General features: G+C 49.7%; 1 protein-coding gene across 5 annotated transcripts in view; it reads right to left on the bottom strand.

The window, feature by feature from the left end:
• The window catches only part of BPTF (bromodomain PHD finger transcription factor), a 1,855,127-nt gene that overhangs the window by 1,038,797 nt on the left and 791,893 nt on the right, over window positions 1-24,437 (bottom strand). For all 5 annotated transcript variants that reach the window (XR_013598794.1, XM_078654332.1, XM_078654328.1 and 2 more), the window contains exon 16: window positions 314-464. Coding sequence is in view for 4 of the 5 variants with exons in the window: in XM_078654332.1 (XP_078510458.1) it covers window positions 314-464 (151 nt within the window). In the remaining variant the exon portion in view is untranslated. The remainder of the gene's footprint in view (window positions 1-313; window positions 465-24,437) is intronic.

Here is a 24,437-nt window from a genome sequence, read left to right as displayed (position 1 = left end):
ACATAACTTGCTCTATTGTTGTGGTTATAACAGAGATGCACACTGAAGTAGCCTATACAGGCATGTACATGCACCAGCAAGAAATATGACTCAATTGCCTAACAAATGATCTTTAAAACATACATTCACTTGCCCAATTAAAATATAAACAGTAGGTAAAAATGTCTACGGATTTTCACAAACTCCCATTATTCGCAGTATCCCAAATATACAGTATAAACTGGTGTGTAAAAACAATCCCAAACACAAGTTTATACATCTTGTTTGTAGAGATCAGCAAAGAATATGAGGAATATAATCAATCCGGCTTCACCTTTCTGAAAAACATTTGATTTCCCACAATTCCAACTCTTCTTCAGCAACCCAGGTTTCAACTATAATAGGACCCGTTTGTTTGGGGGTTTCTGGCCTCTTGGGTCTCAGGGCACTTGAACGTAGACCTTTCCTCTGTGGAGTAGGAGTTTCTTTATTAGAAAAAAATAAGGAATCTAGTTAAAACCAAAAAAGCAACATAAAAGTGAACAGTAATAAAAACAAAATCTATAAAATAGTAGTAAAAAAACACTGCTAATGAGACGTTATGTCACAATGAATTAAAGGTTATTTACTGTAATGGTTCTTAAATGATAGTAACCTACATAAGTCACATATTACCCAGAAATATGCATAACCTAATAGCGTATTGTGCGTTGTCCAATAACTTGAAAAAAGAAAAATGTGCTTACCTACAACAAAGGTTCTCCAGCACTTATAGGATTAGAGTTCCATGTTTTGAATATTCTGCGCAATTACACGGAGAAATAAATAACTGTTTATTTCTGCTTGTTTGCGTAGGGCTCCAAATGAAAGGATGAATTTCCCACTCATTGACAGCTAGAGTTTGACTGAGTGTGCATTCCTCTAAATATTGAAATTTTTGTACGCTCAGAGAAAGGTTATCAGAGTTCAGTTGCCCCAGCAAATCCTAATTCTCTCCACATATTCCTGAATCAATCTGGGCTCCCCAGGCCCATAGAGAAGCACATGATACGATCTTCACTTTGACAGATATAGCGAAAAATAATCAAATCATTACTTAAATGAGTCCACCAACTCAAGTGAGTAGGAGTTTGGGAGACGACCAAGATAAAAAAAAAATGGAACCGTAGTGTGGCCTGAGAAGCCTAGGTTATTCATCCATCATAATAATGTGAACCAAAGCTTATTCTTTCAGCTCCGATCAGAGTCTTTGAGAAGACCACCACATAGCCAAACGTGGCATGATCATTTCGGACTCGAGTTAATGGATGCTGTTAGCATCAGATGAATTAATTCATAATACATCACTGGAATATTTTTTTTAAAAGTACTAGTTAATTTAATAGTAAGGTTACGTGTTCAAAAATGGGGTGGTGAACCCAAATAGTCCAGTCCACAGCAGTGCGTCACAAATTTAGTTTTGAATGCAGGCTGAATAGTGGGGACCTACAGAAGAGCTACTGTGCTTCACACCTTACTCTTTCCAATGAGTGGTCTAGTCAACCAGGTAAAGGTTTGGAAATTTGTAAACTCCAAACCATTTCACATTTTATACAGTAAACAGATTCTGGGGGACGTGCTAGATGGTTTGAGTTGAGTAGCTTGACCAACCAATGAGTTCTCTATCTACTGAATTTATTTACCGACATTAGGTGGAAGTGGATTAAACTCACTTAAAATAGTTCTATCTCCATCTATTTGTAGTATGATGCTTAGAAGATGCCAAGAATATGGATGATGCTGGAGCTGTAGAAGAGTTGTGCTGAGTATTTCTGGGCCATCCCGTGGTGCACTAACTTCAGAGGTCTTCTCCTGCCTCAGGACTATATCCTTCGATACCATGATGAAGTCCAGCTGCCACTAGTTGATGAATGGTCTGCGGTTACATCGATATTCAGCACTCTTTCACAGGTGAGTGTCCCTTTCTTTCAGGAGGACCAGTTATGTAGCTTCTTTTAAGGTCCAATAAATCTTTGTAATCTGCATGGCAGTTCCTGAGTCAACGGTTATCATAACTACCAATCATCTCTTGGACCAGCCGCAACAGGTTGGGAACCCGTGTCGCATCAAGCAGTCGAGTACTCACAGCGGATTTCAGTGGGATTGTGGTTCCAGCAAAATAGTTGTCCTGATGCAGGATGATGAGTAGATGCCAAGGATACTGAAGATTCAGGAGCTATGGAACAAATGGGGTGAGTGTTCCCTAGGCTATGCTGGGGTTCCACAAGCTTCTGGGTTCGCCACTGGCCTCCGGACTCTATATTCCATGATGCTCTAATGCATATCCATTTGCCACTGATTGACTTGTCTATGGTTACAACTGTCTTCAGCATTTTTCCACAAGTGAACTAAGATGCCACAAGCCTTCTTCCCCTGTGAGGAGCCCTGGGCATACCACATGAGGTGTACCCAGCCAATTAGCCACTCCTCATGGAAAACTAGTTCTGCAACAGGTTTTCCCCCTCTGGAGGAGATGTCAGCCTGTCTGCCTACATAATGAATGCGTGATTGCCATTTGCTTCACTGAGGTTGTAGTGTTTTTAAAGCTAGGCCATCTGTGGCCACCGCCCAGTAGTAATCCTGATGGATGAGGCCTTACAACCTCCTCCCACCAAAAATTCTCTTCTTAGGAGCTGTTCACAGTTCTTAGCAGAGTGAAAAACAAAACAAGGTTGTTTCAGGTGAGAGCTCTGCAGATAAACTGGAAAGGCTACCAAAGGTTTGGATAACAAAGTGGTGACTTTCTAAAGTCCGACATGCGAACAGAGGACCTTTACTACAGGGTCCTAGCAGGCTATAAATCATATAGAGAGTAAGAAACTAGCTTTTTATGTAGTGCACCAAAATGAGGTACACTATGTAGAAAGTACTGACAACACTTATTGGCTCACAGGGCTTAAATTAATAATCCCAATGCTCTCTTGGTTTTAGTGTGGGTGAGCAGTTTAGGCCTATACTGGTAAGCATTTGTGGTCAATAAATGAGACACGCACTCGAGAAGAAACTCGAGACCAATTTAGAAAGAGAATAGATTTTTATATAATGTTAGACACCAAGATAATTAATTAATTCAGTAGAAAATCACAGCTGTCAGATTTGAAGCATGAGCCTCGAATGTGGTAATGTTATCCTATGTGAGAAACAATCACTGCATAGATACACTCACAGACTACTTACAGGACTGTTCTTCTGATCTTAAGGTAAGTAGGGGCCAATGTCCAAGAAAGCATCAGCAGTTCAAGTTTACCTGCCCTGGGGTGCATGGGTGCAGAGGTGCTGTATGCAGAGGCCATGAACGCTACACGCTAAAGTCAATGGGGAAAAGAACCTGTACGAAAAAGACAGCAAGTGGGGACTATCGGACCAGTGCAGCAGAATCCGGGGGGACGGGAACAGGGCTTGGATCTCAAGGGTCTCAGGACCACAGACACACAATCAGTTTATTTGGACCTGGGCTGGGGAACTAGGGTGCAGAGGTGTTTTTGCCCAGCGGGTTTGATTTAGAGGTTCTCACGGTTCTTGGTGTACCTGCAGAAGAGGGAAAAGAAACACAACAGGGCAAATCTTGGTGTGGAGCTGGCCTCTCAAAGTCCTTCAACGTGCAGGTAAGTGGTGGTGGTGTTCTGAATAAAAACAAACAAGCCTTGGTGGTTGCAACTGTCTCCGGTACCCCGAGTATTGGTGAAAGGAGGCTCCACGAAGGCTCAGCATCTCGAAGACTGGATGGTTCTACAGGGCTGACCTCCTGGACACTTGGTGACCTCTTCTTGGCGAGATGCTCATTCGGTAGACATGATGGTCAGAAAAACAACAGTGGACTGGGCATATGCGGTCAGTGCCTGCTAGTGCATGGAAGTGGTTCCTCCACTCCAAGGGAGATATTGCTGGGTTGATTAAGTGCTGGGCAGACCTCCAAGGGTTTGTGCTTCTGAATGAGTCAGTCTTTGTGACTGTTGGGACAGCAACAGCCAGGCACGGTTGTGCGCGAAGTTTGGTGCTGGTCCACAGTTCTCACATCTTCAGCTCTTCTTTGTCTTTCTTTCAAGCAGACAAATTGGAGTTCCTGGTGTCAGGGGCCACCTAAATACTAAACTTGGGGGTGTTAAGGTGAGTGAAGTGGAGTAGCCAATGTACCCCTGGGGTCACTACACACCCTATATGACCACTTCCTGTGGGGAGTAGGCATAATCCTGTCCCAGAGTTCCTAATTCCCAACATGGTGGAACCCTTCTTTCGTGGAGAACATCAGGCAGCCCACCTTAGGGGTGTGATTAGCCTGGACGTGCAATACATCTACTGCATAGCTAATTTCTGGCAGAAAGCAAGGGTTGCATATTAAAGGAGGCAGTGTCTTTGCCGCCTCTGGCCGTAGTGTGCAAATTCACTAGCCATCTTGCTGGAGGAGGTGATAACATCTTCTCCAGAGCAGGCATTGTTTCCTGACCTCAGAGCGTTGGCTCTCACCTACAGGGGGTCAGAAACTTGTCTGTGGTGGCAGGATTGACAATACCAGTCAGCTGGCACCCTAGAAGACTAGCAGGGTTCAGGGGGCACCTCTAAGGGGCCCTTTGAGTGCCTGTCATAATAAATCCAATACTGGAATCAGTATGGATTTATTAAGACAAGGTGTTTCATACCAAACACCATAGTTTTCAGTGAAGCCATTATGTAGTGGTATAGGCGGAAAGGCGTACAATAGACCGCAACTCCACTTGCGACGAAAAGCGTCTCCGAGCGAGTGCCGTCTTGGAAATTCCAACGTGCAGAACTGATGACATTGCGCATTCTCTTCTGTGGCGAATAGATCTAACCAAGGCTCTCCCCGCTGCTGAAAGAGACCTTCCGCCAAGTCAGAGTTCAGACACCATTCGTGATCCATCATGCACCGATGGCTGAGTTTGTCCGCCCTGGCGGTCAGAGAACCTGCCAGGTGTTGAGCCACCAGGGTCACGCCCTGATGTTCAAGCCACTGCCAGAGGCGCAGAGGCTCCTGGCATAGGGTCCACGACCTCAACCCGCCCTGTTTGTTGCAGTACCACATGGTGGTGTTGTCCGTGAACACCTGCACTACACTCCCCCGGACAGAGGGGAGGAATGCCTTCAGTGAAAGTCAGATCGCCTGCAGCTCCAGAAGGTTGATGTGGAGCCGGGACTCCGCCGGAGACCAGAGGCCTCTGATCTCCGCCTCTCCCATGTGGCCCCCCCCCAGCCCAGGAGGGACGCGTCCGTCACAACTACGTGCTCCGGGTGGGGTAGGGAGAGGGATCTGCCACTGATCCAATCACGGTCCGTGAGCCACCACTGCAACTGTCTTGCAGTGCCCTCCGAGATCAAGACATGGTCGGACAAGTTGCCCTGATGCTAGGCCCACTGAAATTTCAGGTCCAACTGCAGAGCCCGCATCCGCCACCGGGCGTGATGCACCAGAAGTATGCAGGAGGCCATCAGCCCCAGAAGCCGCAGCGTCAACCTGACCGAGACTCGGGATAAAGGCTTAAAGATCAGAATCAGAGCCTGAATCTCTGGAACCCGCTGTTCGGGAGGATAAACCCGAAACTGCGCAGAGTCCAGAACCGCTCCGATGAAGAGGAGCTTCTGAGAGGGACACAGGTGTGACTTCGGCACGTTGATGGAGAACCCCAGCAAGTGCAGGTCGGGCGTAGTCTGGAGGTGGCTGACGACTGTCTGGGGCGAGCCCGCCTTCAACAACCAGTCGTCGAGATAGGGGAAGACTGACACCCCTAACCTGCGCAGATGAGCTGCGACCACCGCCATCACTTTCGTGAACACCTGTCGGGCGCTGGTAAGGCCAAAGGGGAGCACGGTAAACAAGTGCTCGTGGCCTACTGTGAACCGCAGGTAAAGACGGTGGGCCGACAGGACGGGGATGTGAAAATAAGCGTCCTGCAAGTCCAACGCTACCATCCAGTCTCCGGGGACCAGGGCAGCTAAGACCTGAGCCAAAGTCAGCTTCTTGAACTTCTCCTTCCGGAGGAAGCCGTTGACGTTCCATAGGTCCAAGATAGGGCGTAGGCCCCCTTTGCCCTTCTTGGGTACCAGAAAGTAGTGGGAGTAACAACCACACCCTACTTCTGGCCCAGGAACGCGCTCGATGGCCCCCTTGGCCAAGAGGGCCGTGACTTCCTCTTGCAGAAGTTGCAAGTGATCCCCGACACGCGGTGGAATTGCGGTGGCATGGCTGGAGGGGTCGCCTCGAAGGGGAGGGAGTAGCCCCTTCGGACGATTTGCAGCACCCACCTCTCCGACGTGACAGTGCGCCAGTGGAAGAGGTGATGGCGAACCCTGCCCCCCACTGGCGTCACATGAGCCTGAAAGCACGGACTAGGAGGGTTTTGAGACAGGTGCTGCGGGGGAAGGTGTGGACTGGCCTCGCCGTTGTCCCCAACCGCCGCTACGGCGGTTTCCACGACCGCCACTGCGCTGTTGAACATTCTGCGGTGTGTGGCTGGCAGCACGTGTGGGGGCGCCCCTTCCGTGGCCACGAAAGGAGCGAAAGGCACCCGATTGCTGGCGTGGGGCTGAGAGGCCCAAGGACTTGGCAGTAGCCCTGGAGTCCTTAAAACGCTCAAGCTCATGGTCTGCCTTGTCGCCAAAGAGGCGACGGCCATCGAACGGCATGTCCAGAAGAGTGGCCTGGACATCGGGCGAAAAGTTGGCGGACCTCAACCAGGCGTGGCGTCGAACCGCCACCATCCTTGCCACCGCCCTGCCCAGTGAGTCCGTGGTATCCAGCCCATACCGGATGGAATATCGCACTGCATCTCGACCCTCCGCAAGGGCGTGGGCGAGTTTAGTCAGGGCCTCCTCCGGGCATTGTGGCAGGGTGTGGGTGTAGCGGCCCAAGAGGCATGCGGTATTGACTGACAGCAGTCCCAAACTCAGGGACGAGAACACCTTCTTCCCGAATTGTTCATACCTCTTGGATTCTCGATCGGGTGGAGCCGTCGGGAATGCGGTCTGGGAAGTGGAGGCCTGGATGACCAGGCTCTCGGGGGTGGGATGGGTGGACAAAAAGCAAGGGTCGCCTGGGGCCGGGCGGTAGCGTCTGGCCATGTTCCTATCCACAGGCGGACCTGTGCCTGGCTTGGACCAAGTGCCCACAAGAACGTCACACAGGGCCTCATTAAACGGCAGCAGAGGCTCAGTGGAGCTTGCCTGCGGTTTAAGGACCTCAGTGAGGAGGTTAGTCCTCACGGCCGCGACGGGGAGCTCAAGGTGTAAGGCCTTGGCCGCCCGCGTCAACACTACACTGTAAGCAGCCCCCTCCCCCGTAGCCTTGGTGGGAGGGGAGACAAATCCAGTGTATGACGAAGTGTCAAGTCCACTGGCCTCCCCAAGCTCATATGTCCTGTTGAGACTGGCACTCCTGTGCCAGAGGGTCCACAGACAACTCCCAATCACCCTCGTAACCCATCTCCTGCAGTTCAGGGTCAACAGATGGGGCCGGTTTGTGGAAATAGAAATCTCCAAACGACGTCGAGAGCGGCGCTCAGCGACGCCGGAACCGGACCGAGGGTAGGATCGGGGATGGCGTCCATAGTAGGCACCGGGGGCGACACCCACAGGCCCGACGCCGGTGAGGTTGACCGGCGACGACCCGGATCCGGAAGCGGATCCAGTGAGGGCCTGTGGCGCCGGGACCTAAGTCGCCGGCGGCGCCGGGGCCGAAGCACCCGACGGCTTTGGAGCCTAAGCACTCGACCCGCTAGGCCCTCCAGCCGGGGCCGTTGGGCCCGGAGGCGCCACGGAACCCGGCTGAGGAGGGAGGGACCTCGTGGCCACGAGGTACCGCTCGACCTCCTCAGGTGTCGTGTCATGCCCAGGGACCCGAAGGTGTGGGGCAGGCGGCGACGTCCGAGACTCCGTCGGAGCCGCGTGGGTGGTGTCACCCAAACCCCCCGGCCGCATCGCGCGAGCGTCGGGGTGGGTCGGTGGAACGATGACGTCTCTCTGACCTCTCATGCCTCTTACCTGAGGACTTGGATCCTGACGATGTCCACCCCCGGAACTGCGAGGGCTCCGACACCGCGACCGGTCCCTCGACCTCCTGTGGGACCGGGACCTGGAGTGGCACGGGGCCGACTGCCGGAGCTCAAGTCGCTTGCTGGACCGCTCCCGCCAAGCTTTAGACGTCGGGGCCCGGCAGTCGGAGCAGGTGCGGTCGTCGTGGTCGAGGCCTAAACACTTGAGACACCGGCGATGGGGGTCGGTAACCGACATCAGTCGGTCGCACTTGGAACAGGGTTTAAACCCGGGCATCCCTACCGGCACCGTCAGAGTCGAAGACTCGAGTAGAGAAATGATCAAAAAGATCAAAAAGTTTAGTAAAAAAAGACTAAGGGGTAGAGCTTCTCCGGATCTGCGCTAGCTGGCGCAGAAAAAAGAAGAAATGACATCAGCGCGCGAGGGCGGCGGCAAAGTACTCCAACGACGTCATTACGGCGCTAACGACGCCGACGACGGACGCGGAGCCGCGGACGACGCCTGCCGGCGCGCAGGGGTATTGCTATGCAAAATTTTCCGGATCCAGTCTGACGTCTGGGGATATTCTAAGGTAAGGAATCTATCACTAACGTGTCTCTTTCAGATACTACTAGCATGTATGATGTCATTTCAGATGTCATCAAATATGTCACTGAACATCACATGAGTAAAGCAATATGTGAGGTAGCAAGCAGCATGTGGCTGGGGCACACATTTTTTGCTTAATAAATTATAACTGGTGAATGTAAGAAAGTGGCTCTGAATATACTGCACCAAAGTAAGGTTCAGTGTGCACAGAGTCCACAGTCCCCAGAGGTATGGCAGAGGCTAAAGCTAGATATAACCTTACTCTCTAAAGTGGTAGCTTGGACGAGCAGCAAGGCAGTATCAGAGGACAGTGTAAAGCATTTGTTGTACACACTCAGTCAGCAAATGGTCTCACACCCTCAAGAACTGAACTCTAGGCCAATAGTTTTGTATATAAAAATATATTGTTGTTTTATTTTAGAACCACAAGTAGGTATAAAAATACTTTCTCAGAATGACATGCTACAGTTGAATACTTTAAAATAGCAGTAGAATTTTGGATGCAATAGATACAGTTGTAGCAATATGCAACACAAGCTAAGCACAATTATAACGTTGAGCTCAATGAGAAGTTTTAAGTAATTGCAATAAAATCACTTTACAAATGTTTTTCTAACACATGGCTGGATCCTGGATTCAGCCCTGGTGCATTTCCTGTAAACAGTTGAAAGAAATCGTTTTTGTTAATAAGGCGATTTTTAAAGACTATTTGTATGTTTTGAAAATCGACACTTAGAAGATTTGGTTAAAACCAAGCAATGTTATCCTATGGGAGGAAGGTCACCTGTATCTGTTGCAGTAGTTTGAAAGACTTTTGAGGACAGATTGGCCTACAGCAGCTTGCTGCTTGGCTTACACATCAACACAATAGTGTTTAGTGAAGGTATGTGTTGTAGAACATGCTGCTGCCCTGCATATGTCTTCTAGGGGAATGTTCATTAAGAAAGCCATAGAGACTCCTAGTTTGCGTGTGGAATGCGCTCTAGGAGGAATTGTTAATGTATGTTTTGCCTTTTGATAGCATATTTGTATGCATCTTACAATCCACCTTGCAATTCCAGCTTTAGAGATGGGGTTGCCTTTATGTGGTGGCAAGAAAGCTACAAACAATTGTTTTGTTTTTCGAAAGGATTTAGTCCTGCCAATGTAATAGAGGAGGGCTCTCTTCACGTCTCGGGTGTGTAGAGCTCTTTCTGCTACAGAGTCTGGGTTTTGAAAAAACACTGGCAACTCTACTGATTGGTTTAGATGAAATGGAGTAATGACTTTAAGGAAGGAATTTTGGATTTGTTCATAGGACCACTTTGTTACGGTGTAATTGTAAAAATGGTTCTTGTATAGTGAAAGCTTGAATCACACTCACTCTCCTGAGAGAGGCAAGAGCAATAAGGAAAGCTGTTTTCCATGTGGGTTCAAAAGGGGGGGTCCCATGAGCCTGGTAAGCACAATGTTTAGGTTCCACACTGGAGAGGGTGGCAACCTAGGAGGAATGATGCTTTTCAATCCTTCCAGGAATGCTTTAATTGCAGGTACTCTAAATAATGATAGATGTTGTCTATTTTGTAGGTACACAGCAATGGCTGCAAGATGTAGGAGTATAGATGAATATGCTAAATTACATATTTGTAAGTGTAGAAGTTAGCATATGATATTCTGGATGGAAGCATCCAGGGGATCAATTTGATTATTGGTGCAGTAAATGGCAAATCTTTTCCATTTTGCCTCATAGCAAGCTCTAGTAGTAGGTCTTCTGGCTTCCTTAATGATATTCATACAGTCTGGTGGCAGGTTAAGTAACCAAACTCTAGGACTTCAGGCGCCAGATTCAGTTGACTTGGATCTGGATGTCTGATGTCTCCATGGTTCTGCGCTAGCATGGATGGTGTCAGACACAGTCTTTGGTGAGGAACTAGAGAGAGTTCTAGAAGTGTTGTGAACCACGGTTGGCGTGCCCATGTGGGAGCTACTAAGATCATTTTGAGAGACTGTTGTCTTAGCTTGCGCACTACTAGTGGTATTAGTGGGAGTGGCGGAAAAGCGTACGTAAATCTGCCTGACCAGTTCATCCACATCGCATTGCCTTTAGACAGCGGGTGTGGAAACCTGGCGGCGAAGGTTGGGCATTTTGCGTTTTCGTGCGTGGCGAACAGATCTATGTCTGGGTGACCCCACTTGTGAAAGAATGGTAGAAGAACTTGCGGATGTAGTTCCCATTCGTGAATCTGTTGTATCTGTCGACTTAACAGATCTGCAAACTGATTGTGAACTCTTGGAAGGTGTTCTGCTAGTAGATGTATGTTTTGACAAATGGCCCATCTCCACATTTTCTGTGTAAGCAGGGACAGTTGCAGAGAATGTGTGCCTCCTTGTTTTTGGATGTAGTACATTGCTGTTATATTGTCTGTCCAGATTAGGACAGCTTTGTTTTGTACATGTACTTGGAAGGACTTGAGTGCTAGGAATATTGCTAGCAGCTCCAAGTGATTGATGTGGAGCCCTTTCTGTTGAGTGGTCCATCTTTCCTGAGTTGTATGGTGTAGGAGATGGGCTTCCCATCCTGTCAGGGATGCGTCTGTTGTAAGTACAATCTGCGGAACTGGGTCCGGGAACAGCTGCCTTCTGGATACGTTTTGGGTGTTCCACCACTGCAGAGAGCGATGTGTGCGGCTGTCTACCAACACCAGGTCTGTAAGTTGTCCTTGAGCCTGGTTCCACTGATGTGCTAGACATTCCTGCAATGGGCGCATTTGCAGTCTTGCATATGGTACAATAAAAATGCAAGATGCCATCATGCCTAGTAGTTGCATGAACTCTCTGGCTGGGAGAGAGTGGTGGTTTTGAAACCTTGTGACGAAGGCTTGAATGCTCTGAATCCTGGCTGGACTGGGATAAGCTAGAGCTGTTGACATGTTTATTGTAGCCCCTAGGTATTGATGTACATGAGAGGGCTGGAGATGTGACTTGGTGTAGTTGATTGTAAACCCCACGTTGTGCAATGTCTGAATTGTCTGAGGTGTGTGTTGGACACACTGATTGAATGACTTGGCTTTTTATGAGCCAATCGTCTAGGTATGGGAAGACATGGATGTGTTGCCTACTGAGATGTGCTGCTACTACTGCTAGGCACTTTGTAAATACTCTTGATGCAGATGTGACTACGAATGGAAGGACTTTGAACTGATAGTGTTGTCCTTCTAGTACAAACCTTAGATTCTTCCTTTGAGAAGGATGTATTGGAATGTGGAAGTAGGCATCCTTGAGGTCTAGTGTAATAAGGAAATCGCCTTGTTGCAACAATGGGAGCACTTGTTGTAAAGTGATCATATGAAAATGATCTCAGGGTATATACAGGTAGAGGGGCCTGAGGTCGAGAATTGGTCTTAGTGTCCCGTCCTTCTTGGGTATTAGGAAATCCAGAGAGCAAACCCCTGTCCCCTGATGTTGTAATAGAATTATTTCTATTGCGTCCTTTTGAAGCAATGATATAACCTCTTGTTTCAGCAGTGTAAGATGTTCTGTAGACATTGGACGCTGTCTGGGTGGTATATGTGATGGGGTAGCTGTAAGTTCTAGGCAGTAACCATACTGGAAAATCTGTCTTACCCACTTGTCTGTTGTGATAGAATTCCAGACAGGTAGGAACTGTGTTATTCTCCCCCCTACAGGAGTGGAATGCTGTTGGGAGAGCCGAAGGAAGTCACTGTTTTGTGGTGGGAGAGGTTCGATTGTTGTTATTACCTCAACCTCTCCCCTTGTGCGCACTTGATGGAAGCATTAGAAATTAGCTTACCCTCTTGGATAAGGTCATTAGCTTGTGCTTTATCTTGGTCGGGTAGATGCTGTAAGAGTGTTTCTAGCTGATCATAATGAGCCCTGTCGTATCTTGCGAGTAGGGCTTATGTATTAGCTATGCGCCATGTGTTACTTGTTTGGGCAGCTATTCTCTTGCCTGAAGCGTCTCTCATCTTTGACTCCTTATCAGGAAGTGGCGCTTTGCCTGATGTTTGGGTGTTTGCTCTTTTTCTAGCGTTGGAAACGACTAGTGAGTCTAAAGGTAGCTGTCCTTTAATATATGTGGGATCCCCAGGAGCAGGTCTATATTTCTTTTCTATTCTGGGGTTTATGATCCTAGCCCATGCAGGATCTTTAAACACTTCTGGTGCATGCTTAATGACCCCTTTGATCATAGGTAATATTTGCACTGACGTTTGGGATTGCTCAAAAGTGTCAAGTAGAAAATCTTCTTCTGCCTCATCTGAGTGCATTGTGACCCCATAAAGGATGGCAGCTCTATTGTGTAAGTGTCCAAACCCAATATTATCTTCTGGAGGAGAAGGTTTTGATGTATATGGATCAGGGATATCTGGTACATCCTGTGGGACATCTGGTGGGATTGGGTACTCCCAGTCAGGTGGATCTGGATCTGTTGGGTAGTTAAAAGGGTAATTTGGGTCATTCCCTACCCCCAAAATATCATCATCATCATCATTATTATGAGGAGATGTATGTTGTGGTGAAAAATGAGGAGGAGAATTTTGAGGAGGTGAAGGAAGAGGAGGAGGAATAGAGGGAGGTATAGGAGAAGAAGGGCGCATAGGTCATGTGGCAGAGTTGTCCTTTACAGGCACTGGAGGTGGAGGTGCTGTATCTAATTTCCTCTTTATGTCTGGCATAGCAGAAACATGTCCTGTGTTTGGGTCAATATAGATCTTTTTCTGTCGAGGATCAGGGTGAAAAAGCTCCTCTTTTTCAGGAACTGCTTTCGGTGCCGATTTTTTCGGTTCCGAGCGTGGTTGTCTCTTTTCTGTGTCCTTAGCCTTAGGAGTCGTGGCAGAGTCCATTAGCCTAGGTTTTGGCTCCGAAGATCTTGGCTTTGGAGCTGAAGCTGGTTTCGTCTGCCTGGAAGCAGTCTTTATTATATTCGGAGCCGATTTGTCTTTCGGAGTCGACGGTTTTGGAGTGGCTTTCGGAACAGGGACTTCTTTCAGTTTTTGTGTCGAGGGAGCAGGTGGTAACGGCACATGCGGTTTGCTCGGTCCCGAGCTACCGGAAGGCTTTTGTATGTTCTTCGGAGCCAAGCTCGAAGGAGGGGCTTCTGAAGTAGTTTTTCGGTTGCGACTGGGCCCCGGAGGCGGAGTGTTGACCTTTGCCTTCGATTTGGGTGTGGGGGTTGGGGCAGGGGTAGTAGTACTCACGCGTTGACCCGAAGGTATGGAGTCATCGGAGTCGTCTGCCCCAGATACGATTGAGATCTTCGGAATCTTCCTTTGGGACATCTGGACCCTCGAAGATGTCGTCCGGTTCCGGAGCCGATCTCTGCATGATGTGTCGACGGGTCCTTCGATCATGAATGGTCTTCTTGGATCGAAAGGTTGCGCAGGCTGGACAGCTGGACTCGTCGTGTTCTGGTGATAAGCACAGGTTGCAGACCTTGTGATGGTCACTGTGCGGGAATTTTGCTCCACACTGGGGGTATTTCTTGAACGGCGTCCTTTCCATGAGCTGTAGGCCTCACGGCGTGGATAGGCCCAACGGACCGCGTCAACGACCGGAATCGAGCTGAGGAGATCGAGTAGATGGTTCTTGATGTCTAAAGTTGTTTAGAAGAGTTTAAGTAAGGTTTTTATGCGTCAAACTACTTAGAAGGTAGATTTCGAAACAGAGCGGAAAAGTTGCAACCGAACCCAGTGGTGGAAAAAACAATCTAAGGATGGCATCGATGCCCATGTGCACTATCGTCCAAGGGAGGAGTCACCTATCTCGTGACTACAAAGACTTCTTCCAAGATGACAACAACATGCAATCATCCGAGCCCAAAACCAGGTGGCGATCTAATGCTCAGTGTGAGATCTGCAGCTCATATGCCTCGAAAATCAGGTTATCGGAAAATCACAGTTGTAATTACTTTTGAAGGTCAGTGCTGGGCACAAAGATCCAGCACTAGGGTCTCTCCTGGTAACAGGTGAGTAATTTCGTTTTCGTTGATCAGATGATTTTTAAGGAATATTTCAAAGTTGCAAAACATGACACTTAGAAGAATTTCCAAGTGAAACCCAGCCAATTTTACCCTATGGAGAAAATCAAGTTATCGGTCTTTGGGTAACTACTCGACTGGCAGAGTTAAGGTTCTGGGGTAAGACTCAGGGGTCTCCCAGGGTCAGGTAGGTACAGTTGTTACACCCTCCGCGACACAGGGGCAGCCGAGCACAGAAAGAGTAGGCCCAATGGTTATCCTATGGAGGATAGGGTCCTTTGGTTGGTGGCTGCTAGTAGGCAGGCCACGAGGTTGTGGAAGCTGAGCTCCTGGTCACTTACACAGGGCAAGTGGGGAAGTAGAATAGGACAGATGCTGTACTTCCAGTGGCACTCGGGTGGCTGGGTGCAGGGTGCTTTTGGGCCTTCGGGCGCCCAATGTATTTCAATGGGAAAGCTACAAAATGAACAAAGGCTGAAAGCTCGGGGACGGAGATTCTTCAGGTGCGACCACCACTTCGAGAGGTAAGTTAGGAAGCTGTAGGTTAGGTAGCCACCCAGGAGTTGGGCACAGGGAGCCGTGGGACGCCAGGTGCAGGGGTGTCTTTTGGTGTCCGGAAATCTTACCCTCGGCTGGTCGTGGTGGAGGGGTCCCTGGTTGGGAGGCTGCAGGCGTCGTCAGGAGCGTCAAGGAGGGTCCTTGGATGCTGGATTCGTGGTCGCCGGGGGGACGTCCTCATGGTCTTTGTTCACTCAGGCACAGGCCGGGCTCAGCGGGTGCAGAGTGTGCTGGATTCGCGGTTCCTGGCTGGCACCAGGGGTGGTGGTTGTTGAGCAAAACCACTGCTCGTGGGAGTCCCAGCCTTTAGATGAGCAACGCAGTCAGGTCCTCCGGGGTGTTCGAGGTTGCTGACCACAGGAGACACTGGGATTTAGCAGGACCAGGTAGGAGGTTCGACAGACCTGTAGGGCTGGGGCCAAGTCAGTTGTTGTCGTCCTCTTGTAAGCAGCTGAACAGCAGGTTTTCTTTCTTCTTGAAGTTTCAGAATCGGGATCTGAGGAAGGAAGGTTCAGGGTGCCCCTAAATACTAAATTTAGGGGTGTTACAGGTATGGGAAGGTCAGGGACCAATGGGTCCCTTCCCTGGAGTGAGTACACCCCCAATCCTGCCACTCTCCATTGGGAAGGGGGCAGGAGCCTGTATGATTGGGTAGGGCTCCCCATCCTCAAGATGGCGATAGCCCGGAGTTGTGCTTCACCTCGCCTCCCCCACCTGAGGGATGGGGTTGGCAGAGGCTGGCACACCCCCTTTCCTCACTTAGGTTTTCCCGCCTGTCTTCTCGCCAGAGTGGGGGTCAGAACCGGTGGGGGCCAGTTGCTGATTACAGCAGGTGGCCTGGAGAACCTCACAAAGGCGGCATACCTTTGAACCTCCCCCTGCCTATGCTGGGGGCGAAGGCCTTTTTTTTAGTATGAAGGAGTTAGGCCCATAAAACTGTGGGGATGGCTGGACCTTGTAAATACGTATTTAACACACAAACATGCCACCCCACCTTATTTGTTAACTACGGGGGCGAAGGCCTAGCACCTCGCCCCAGGATGTGCATTGTTGCAGGCCCACGAGAGAGGATGTCTCTCTACCCAGGGGTCCAGCAACATGTCTGCTGGGTGGCAGCCTAGGCAGCCTCTCAGTCAAGACACTGATTGTGGGTTAGTTTTTTTTTGCAAAAAAGGAGACAATAAATATTGATAATTATTAAATTATTATTATTGATTTATCTGGTTATCTCCTTTCAACTGTGATTTTGTCTATCATTGTTCCCTAAAAATTGAAATCGTTATGATCATTTAGGCAAGGAGTTGATACTTGCCCCTTTTTGGAACAATTTGAAAAGGATATATATGTTTTGTTGTGTATAGTGATTGTATTTTTCATGTAGTAAAGTTTGTTGTTTTTTGGTAAATGTTATGGTCAAATCTAAAGTTTGTACACAGTCTAAGTTTGTACAGTATATGTGTTGTGTTTTTACTCTGACATCAAATCAAAGATTGTTTTCAAAAAATATTAGAAATAAAAGGTAAATAATTATACCGAACATATCGAATTAGGATTGATGTGTTGTCCATTAGTAAGAGTTAACAAATAAGGTGGGGTGGCATGTTTGTGTGTTAAATACGGGGGCGAAGGCCTAGCACCTCGCCCCAGGATGTGCATTGTTGCAGGCCCACGAGAGAGGATGTCTCTCTACCCAGGGGTCCAGCAACATGTCTGCTGGGTGGCAGCCTAGGCAGCCTCTCAGTCAAGACACTGATTGTGGGTTAGTTTCCGGGGGCAGCTCTAAGCTGCCCTCTGTCGTGCATTGTACATTAAATCCCACACTGGCATCAGTGTGGATTTAATGTGCTGAGAAGTTTGATACCAAACTTCTCAATCTTCAGTGCAGCCATCATGGTGCAGTGGATTTCGTGAGGACGACCTCCTAGCACTGAACTTACAGTGCCCAGGAATGGACCTGGGTACTGTGGGGGTACAGGGCTCATGCACCTGTACCCACACCACTGGCATAGGGCACCCAGCTAAAGGGGTGACTGAGGTATGCCAGGGCAGTCTGTTGTGGGCATGGCACACAAGGATGTGTGCCATGCCATGTCGACTCTGTTTTGTTCTGCATCCAGACACTCAGCCTGCAAAGGCAGTGTGTGCGTGTGTGTCAGGGTACAGGGCCCCTAAGGGTGGCACAATAAGTGCTGCAGCTCTTAGGGGCCTTCTCTGGTCACAGTGCCCTGGGTACCTAGGGAACCTTTTACCAGGTGCTGACATGTGGGCAGAGATGCCAATTATGTCTAGGTTTTGATACAGTTTGAGGGAAGGAACACAGGCCCTGGGCACCCGATTGGCAGGAGCCCAGGGCACACTCAGTCAAAGCACATCAACAATTCAGCAAAAAGTGGGGGCATACCATTCAAGAAAGATGGCACTTTCTCACAGTGAATGTCAGTCTTTTTACTTACCTTCAGTAACAATGTATCTGTAAGATACATATATTAGTTATAGATTCCTTATCCTAGAATTACCCCAGGCGTCACACTGGATCTGGAGAATTTTTCTTCAGCAATACCCCTGCGCGTCAGTAGGTGGCGTTTATCGACTCCGCGTCCGTCGTCGGCTTTTTGGTCCCTGGGATGATGTTGCAGTGCCTACTTGGACGTCGCCCTTGCGCGCTGGAGTCAGTTCTGACAGGACTTTCCACGCCAGAAGCGCAGAGCCATGAAAGACACTGACCACTGACAGATATCGATGAGTGGAACTCCACGTGACAAAGCAGTGGTTGCTTCCGTAGCTCTAGTGGAATGAGCTGCAGCCCCACTGGAGGTTTCTTTGCAGTCAAAGAGTAACAAATCTCAATACAAAGGATTACCCATCGAGATATGGTACGCTTTTGCACAGCCCGATCTTTTTTGACATCCACATAACCAAGAATGAGTTGATCATCCACCAGGAAATCCTTTGTGATGTCAAGGTAGAAAGACAGTACACGTTTCGGGTCCAGACGATGGAATCTCTCCTCCTCCTTGGAAGGGTGTGGAGGCAGGAAAAAAGTGGGCAGAGTAATAGTCTGCCCGATGTGAAAGGGAGTGACAACTTTAGGCAGGAACGAAGGTCTCGTTTATAGCACCACTTTGTCCAGATGGGCTTAGAAGAAAGGGGGCTTAGAAGAAAGAGCCTGAAGCTCACTCAACTCCGAGAGCAGAGGTGATGACAACAAGAAAGGCAGTCTTCAGAGTGAGGAGCCTGCGAGGACAGTTGTGAAGAGGCTCAAAGGGAGCGCACATAAGGTAAATCAAGACAAGGTTCAAGTCCCACTGAGGCATTATGAAAGGAGATGGAAGAAAGATGAATAATGTCTTTAAAGAACCAACTTACAATAGAGGGCTTGAACAAAAAGGGCTGATCTGGTAGCTAAAGAAAAGCAGAAATGGCTGCCAGGTAGCCTGTAAGAGTGCCCAGAGCAGAGCCCTGCTGGGCCAAAGAAAGAAGGAACAAAAGAACCTCAGAAAGAGGGGTAGAAAGGGGCTCCACAGCATTTGCTGGGCACCATGCCACAAACTTGTTCCATCGACAGGCATATACAGCCTTAGTTGCGGGATGCCTGGCTGCCAAGATGACATTACAGACTTTGAGAGGAAGGTCAAAAGCTGTCAACTGTCACCGCTCAATCTCCACGCAAGGAGGAGGAGGCTGGGCAGGTTTGGGTGGAGTACCATCCCCTGCTGTTGCATCAGAAGGTCCTCCCGACGGGGCAGTCTGATTGATGGCCATACTCAGGAGCTCGGGGTACCATACTCTTTGAGCCCAGTCTGGAGCCACAAGAACAACTTGGGTCCGGTCGTGCTTGACCTTCTTCATCTCTCATGGCAGAAGCGATACATGCAGAAAAGGCGTACAGGAGGCCAAAGCTCCACTCGCGACAAAAAGTGTTGCAGAGTGAGTGCTGCCTTGGAAACTCCAAAATGCAGAACTGCTGACATTGCACGTTCTCTTCGGTAGCGAACAGATCTAACCAAGGCTTTCCTCACTGCTGAAAGATACCTTGTACCACTTCTGAGTAAGCCAGGCACTGGCGGCTGAGTTCATCCGCCCTGGCGTTCAGAGAACCTGCCAGGTGTTGAACCACCAGGGTCATGCCCTGATGTTCCAGCCATGTCCAGAGACTAAAAGCTTTTTGACACAGGGTCCATAACCTAACCCGCCTTGTTTGTTGCAGTACCACATGGCGGTGGTGTTGTCCGTGAACACCTGCACTGCCTTCTCCTTGAGGGAGGGAAGGAATGCCTGCCTTCAGTGTCAAGCAAATCGCCCGGAGCTCCGATAGGTTGATATGGAGACCAGACTCCTCTGATCAGCGCCTCTCCTAGGTGGCCGCCCCATCCAAGAAGTGATGCATCAGTCACCACTGTGAGGTCTGGTTGGGGAAGAGAGAGGGATCTGCCTCTGACCAAATCCTAATTCGTTAACCACCACTGCAGTTGTTGCACCGTCCCTTCCAAGATCTGAAAGTAGTCGGAAAGATTTCCCTGATACTGCGCCCACTGGTACTTCAGATTCCACTACAAAGCCCGCATATGCCATCTGGCATGATTCACCAGCAGGATGCAGGAGGCCATGAGGCCCAGCAGCCTCAGGGTCATTACCCTTCGAAATCCAGGATAGGGGCTGAAACATCACTATCACAGCCCGACTATTCAGGACTTGCTGCTCGGGAGGATAGGCCCGAAACTGCAATGTGTCCAGAACAGCTCCGATGAAAGGGAGCGTCTGAGAGGGAGTCAGGTGTCACTTTGGCACGTTGATAGTGAACCCCAGCAAATGCAGGAGGTCTGCCGTAGTCTGGAGGGGGGAGACAACAGCTTGGGGCAAACCCACCTTTAACAGCCAGTTGTCAAGATAGGGGAAGACTGGGACCCCTGATCTGCACAGATGAGCTGAGACCACAGCCATCACTTTCGTGAACACTTGAAGGGCAACGGTAAGGGCGAAGGGGAGCACGGTGAACTGAAAATGCTCGTGGCCTATCGTGAACCGTAGGTAACGCCTTTGGGCTGGCAGGACGGGGATGTGAAAATAGGCGTCCTGCAAGTTCAACGCCACCATCCAGTCTAAAAGGTGGAGGGCAGGCAGGACCTGAGCCAAGGTTAGCAATTTGAACTTCTCTTTCCGGAGCAAGCGGTTGAGGGCCCTGAGGTCTAGGAGAAGACGAAGACCTTTGTCCTTCTTGGGCGCCAGAATGTAGCAGGAAAACCTCCGGTCTTTACTCGATGTCCGCCCGGGGTACCGACGGACAGAGCGGGGCCCCCTTCCCTGAGAAACTACCAGGTTGAGGTGAGGGTGATACCCAATTGTTATGGGTAACCGATAATTTCCTCTACTACTACTTAGATTGGACATTACCGGTGGAGTATAAAAATTGTTATTTTTGGCAATTTTCACTTTATCATATAATTTTTTCACTATTTGTGTCATTTGCAGCAACTTAGATTTTCTCATATTTTGGGTCCTGAGGAATGCCCCGATACATTTAGATCTCTAAGTGGGCAGAAACATGTCGACCTATATTATTACTTAACATTTGATCATTTCGAATGTTACTAGACTGCTTTTTAAGTATGACAAGTGATCTCTAAGAATAAAATTTGGAAAGAGTTTCCTTAGTCATTTTTAACCCACTTTTTCGTATAATTTAGCGCTGCACACATTTTTTACCCTTTTCACATAGCATGAATTTATGCCTACGGGCTTTTTGGTAAACTCTGCTGAGTCCACAGCCATCCTCTAGTCCCTCGATCGGCTTAAGACATTCCAGTTAATCATACTAGACTGGCTGTCTGAGCTAGAGGAGGTCAGTTCCAAATGATGAAATCTCACAAAATGTGAATGATGGGTACTGACAAGAATCTTCTCCTCTCTAACTGAGGTGGCTGGTACCTTTACCTGTCGACATATTTTCATTCTATTCTTTCACTCATCTTTTACACCATATGTTCAGACCCAAGGTGCTTAGTGTGATTTGTATATGTATGATAGGGGATATACACCTTGCTGGTCTTTAAATTATTCCCCGAGACCTCCCTTAATGTTTTGTTTTCTGCAGGAAAACCAACCACAACCTACTCTGGCGCTCTCGATTGGCCAAGAGAGCTGAGACTTCCTGGCGGAGAAGCGCCAAATGATCCTCCAACATGCGAAAGAAAGACGTTGGCATGGACGGAGGAGTAGTCTCGAAGGGGAGGGAGTAGCCCCTTCGGACTATCTGCAAAACCCACCTGTCTAACGTGATGGATTGGCAGTGGGGGAGGTAATGGCGGATCATGCCACCAACTGGCCGCTGATGGCCTTGAAAAGTCAGACTAGGAGGGTTTGGAGGCTGCTTCAGAGGAGAAAGGGTGGACCGGGACCCCACTGTTCCCAGACTGGTGTCGCTGAGTCCTCGACCCGCGTCCCTGGGTCCCATGTCCGCAACCACGCAGAGGCTGAGGAGCTATCCTGGGCTGGTGGCTGAACTGAGTCGGACGTGGTGGGGTGCCCCTTCCGTAGCCACGAAAGGGACTAAAGGCAGAATGTGGAGGAAGGGAGGATGCAGTGAGGCCCAAGGATCTGGCCGTAGCCCGAGAATCCTTATAGTGCTCGAGCGCTGAGTCTGCCTTATCACCAAAGAGGTGACGGCCATCGAAGGGCATGTCCACCAAGATTGACTGGACATTCCCCTGAAAAACCAGACATCCTCAACCAGGCGTAGCGCTAAAAGGCTACAGACATAGCAATCGTATTGCCCAGAGTCTCGGTGGTGTCCAGTCCGTAGCAGATTGTGAGACTCCTCTATCTGCCACTGCCTGAGAAACAATGGCCCGAGCCTCCTCTGGGCACTGAGGCAGCACTTGTGCAAACATACGCCAGACTGTATGGGTATAGTGGCTTGAGAGACATGCAGAATTCACGGACTGCAGCGCCAAGCTGGAGGAAGAGAATATACGCTTTCCAAGATGATCCAGTTTCTTGGATTTCCTATCCGAGGGTGCGGAAGGGAATGTGCCCTTGGAAGAGGCTTGGACCTCTAAGCTCTCGGGGGAGAATATGCCACCTTATTTCACATGCGGTTACAACGCATGTTGTTTACAACGCAGTCGTTACAACCACAGCGTTGTTAGTTTGCATACCATTACAACGCAAGTCAGAACACCGACTTGCGTTGTAAGGGGCGTTGGATGTTGGAATAGTATAATGTACTATTCCAACTACAGTCTGTGCGGACAGTAGGGAAGGTGTTGGATTTTAAATCCAACACCTTCTGACCCTTACAACGCAAGTCGTTGTTCTGACTTGCGTTGTAACGGTATGCGAACTAACAACGCGATCAATGTAACGACCACGTTGTAACGCCATGCGTTGTTTCGCATGCGTTGTTAATGCTGTTTACCCTCGGGGGAAGGGTGTTGGGAGAGGAAAATGGGATCGCCCGGAGCTGGGTGGGGGCTGCAAGCAATTGTCTGTTCCACCGGAGCCCCTTGTGCTGGGCTTGGACCAAGTGTCCAGAAGGACGTCCGTGAGGGCTTCATTCAAGTGCAAGAGGGGTTCAGAAGAATTTGCCGCAGGTTGAAGCACCTCTGTCAGGAGGTTAGTCCCGAACGGCCACTGTAGTGAGCTCCAGGCCCAAAGCCTCGGCTGCCCTTAGCACCACCACTGCATAGGGCGTTCCCTCCTCTATAGCCACGGTAGGGGAAGAAAGCATGCCAAGGTCTGTGGAGGTGTCCAGACCACTGGCATCACCCAATACCTCTCTCCAGTCCGGTTCTTCCAGCTGCTCTGTTAAAGGGTCCAGAGACCCCTCCCAGTCCTCATGGTCACCCTCAAGGCGATAGAGGAATGAAAAAAAGGAACCCTTAGGCGTCGGATTCAACGTTGGCAGAAGTCGATCCAGCTCTGGGTCCATTTTAGGGATGATAATAGAGACAGCGTCGGCCGGGGGCACTGCCGGTGCCAGACGCGTCGTCGCTGGGATCTGCGCCGGGGAAGGTCTACCGGGGTCTACCGGGGCCTGGATCCATGGGAACCCTGCGGAGTTGGAGCCGCCAGCATCGACTCACAACATCGGCCCACAACTGGCTCTGCGGTGCCCAAGGGCGCCCCAGTGGAGTCGGGCTGCCTAAACACACGATGGAGGGCACAGGGTCAAGACTTATTTGCATATGGCTGGGTTCAAACTGGAATGGCATGGTGAGCAAAAAAACGATGGATTTAGGCCCAGATCTCTGTACTGGGGTGAATGTATGACATTGTTCTGCATTCTGTCCATCACCTGTTGTTTTTGCTTTTGTGACCCCGAGTGGGACGGGTATGCTCAGACGTGAGTCCCGTGCTCTCCATGCCACTGGAATCAAGCTATCCAGGCTGATGAGGGCTGATGAGGGCTGAAAGCCCGAAACCGGTCCTTGGATGCTTGTTTCCAGTCCAGGGAGGACCTGGCTTGGCAGTTCGGGCTGGGCTGTCCCCGTGGTGAAGATATCTTTAGGAGAAACTCGGGAGGACGGCGCAATTGCCCGGGCAAGATGGCGGCTGCCTGAAGATCCGAGCGCCGCCCCCCGACGGCTGTGATGCGGAGCAGCGGCGCACAGTGAGGCGGTAAGCGGCCCACGGGGCCCCTCATTTGGGCACTTGCGGAGAGGAGGGCGATTTCTGGCTCAGGCCCCCCCCCCGCCATCGCACAACACCCCCCTGGGCTACCTGAGGGGTTACACACTCCAGGAACTGCAAACGCGGTGTCTGTGTGGACCCCCTCCCCTTCTGCTACCCTCCTTGGCAGATGCGTCACTGAGAGCTTCATCGGATCGCTGGGAACTCCAAAAGGTGTCACTGAGTACTGATCACACTGGTTGACCCATAGGCAAAAATCATTGTCCAGCTCCAACATGCCTCATGATTGTACATAACTGGGGAGAGAAAAGAAAAGAAAAACGCGAGTACGCAGAAAGTGTTGCTTTTTATCCCCCCACTCCCTTTAACGCTGTACACTGTTGCAGAAGCTTGCTTCACAGGTTGCGGCTTCACTGAGGTTCTAACCTGCGGGCCTGCGCATACCTGCGTGTAGACCTTTTACAGCTGCACAACAAACAGTGCGAGCTGCACCTTGTTGGCCTTTTTACAGCTGCGCAGCAAGTAGTGCCAGCTGCACCGTTTAGGCCTTTTACAGCTGCGTAGTATGTAGTGCCAGCTGCAACGTTTAGGCCTTTCACAGCTGCGCAGCAAGTAGTGCCAGCTGCATCATTTAGGCCTTTTTACTGTTAGGCAGCAAGTAGAACAG

Source organism: Lissotriton helveticus, chromosome 7, assembly GCF_964261635.1.
Source record: "Lissotriton helveticus chromosome 7, aLisHel1.1, whole genome shotgun sequence".
Taxonomy (NCBI): domain Eukaryota; kingdom Metazoa; phylum Chordata; class Amphibia; order Caudata; family Salamandridae; genus Lissotriton; species Lissotriton helveticus.
The sequence above is the reverse complement of the archived record's forward strand: the minus strand, read 5'-3'. Positions and strand labels throughout refer to the sequence as shown.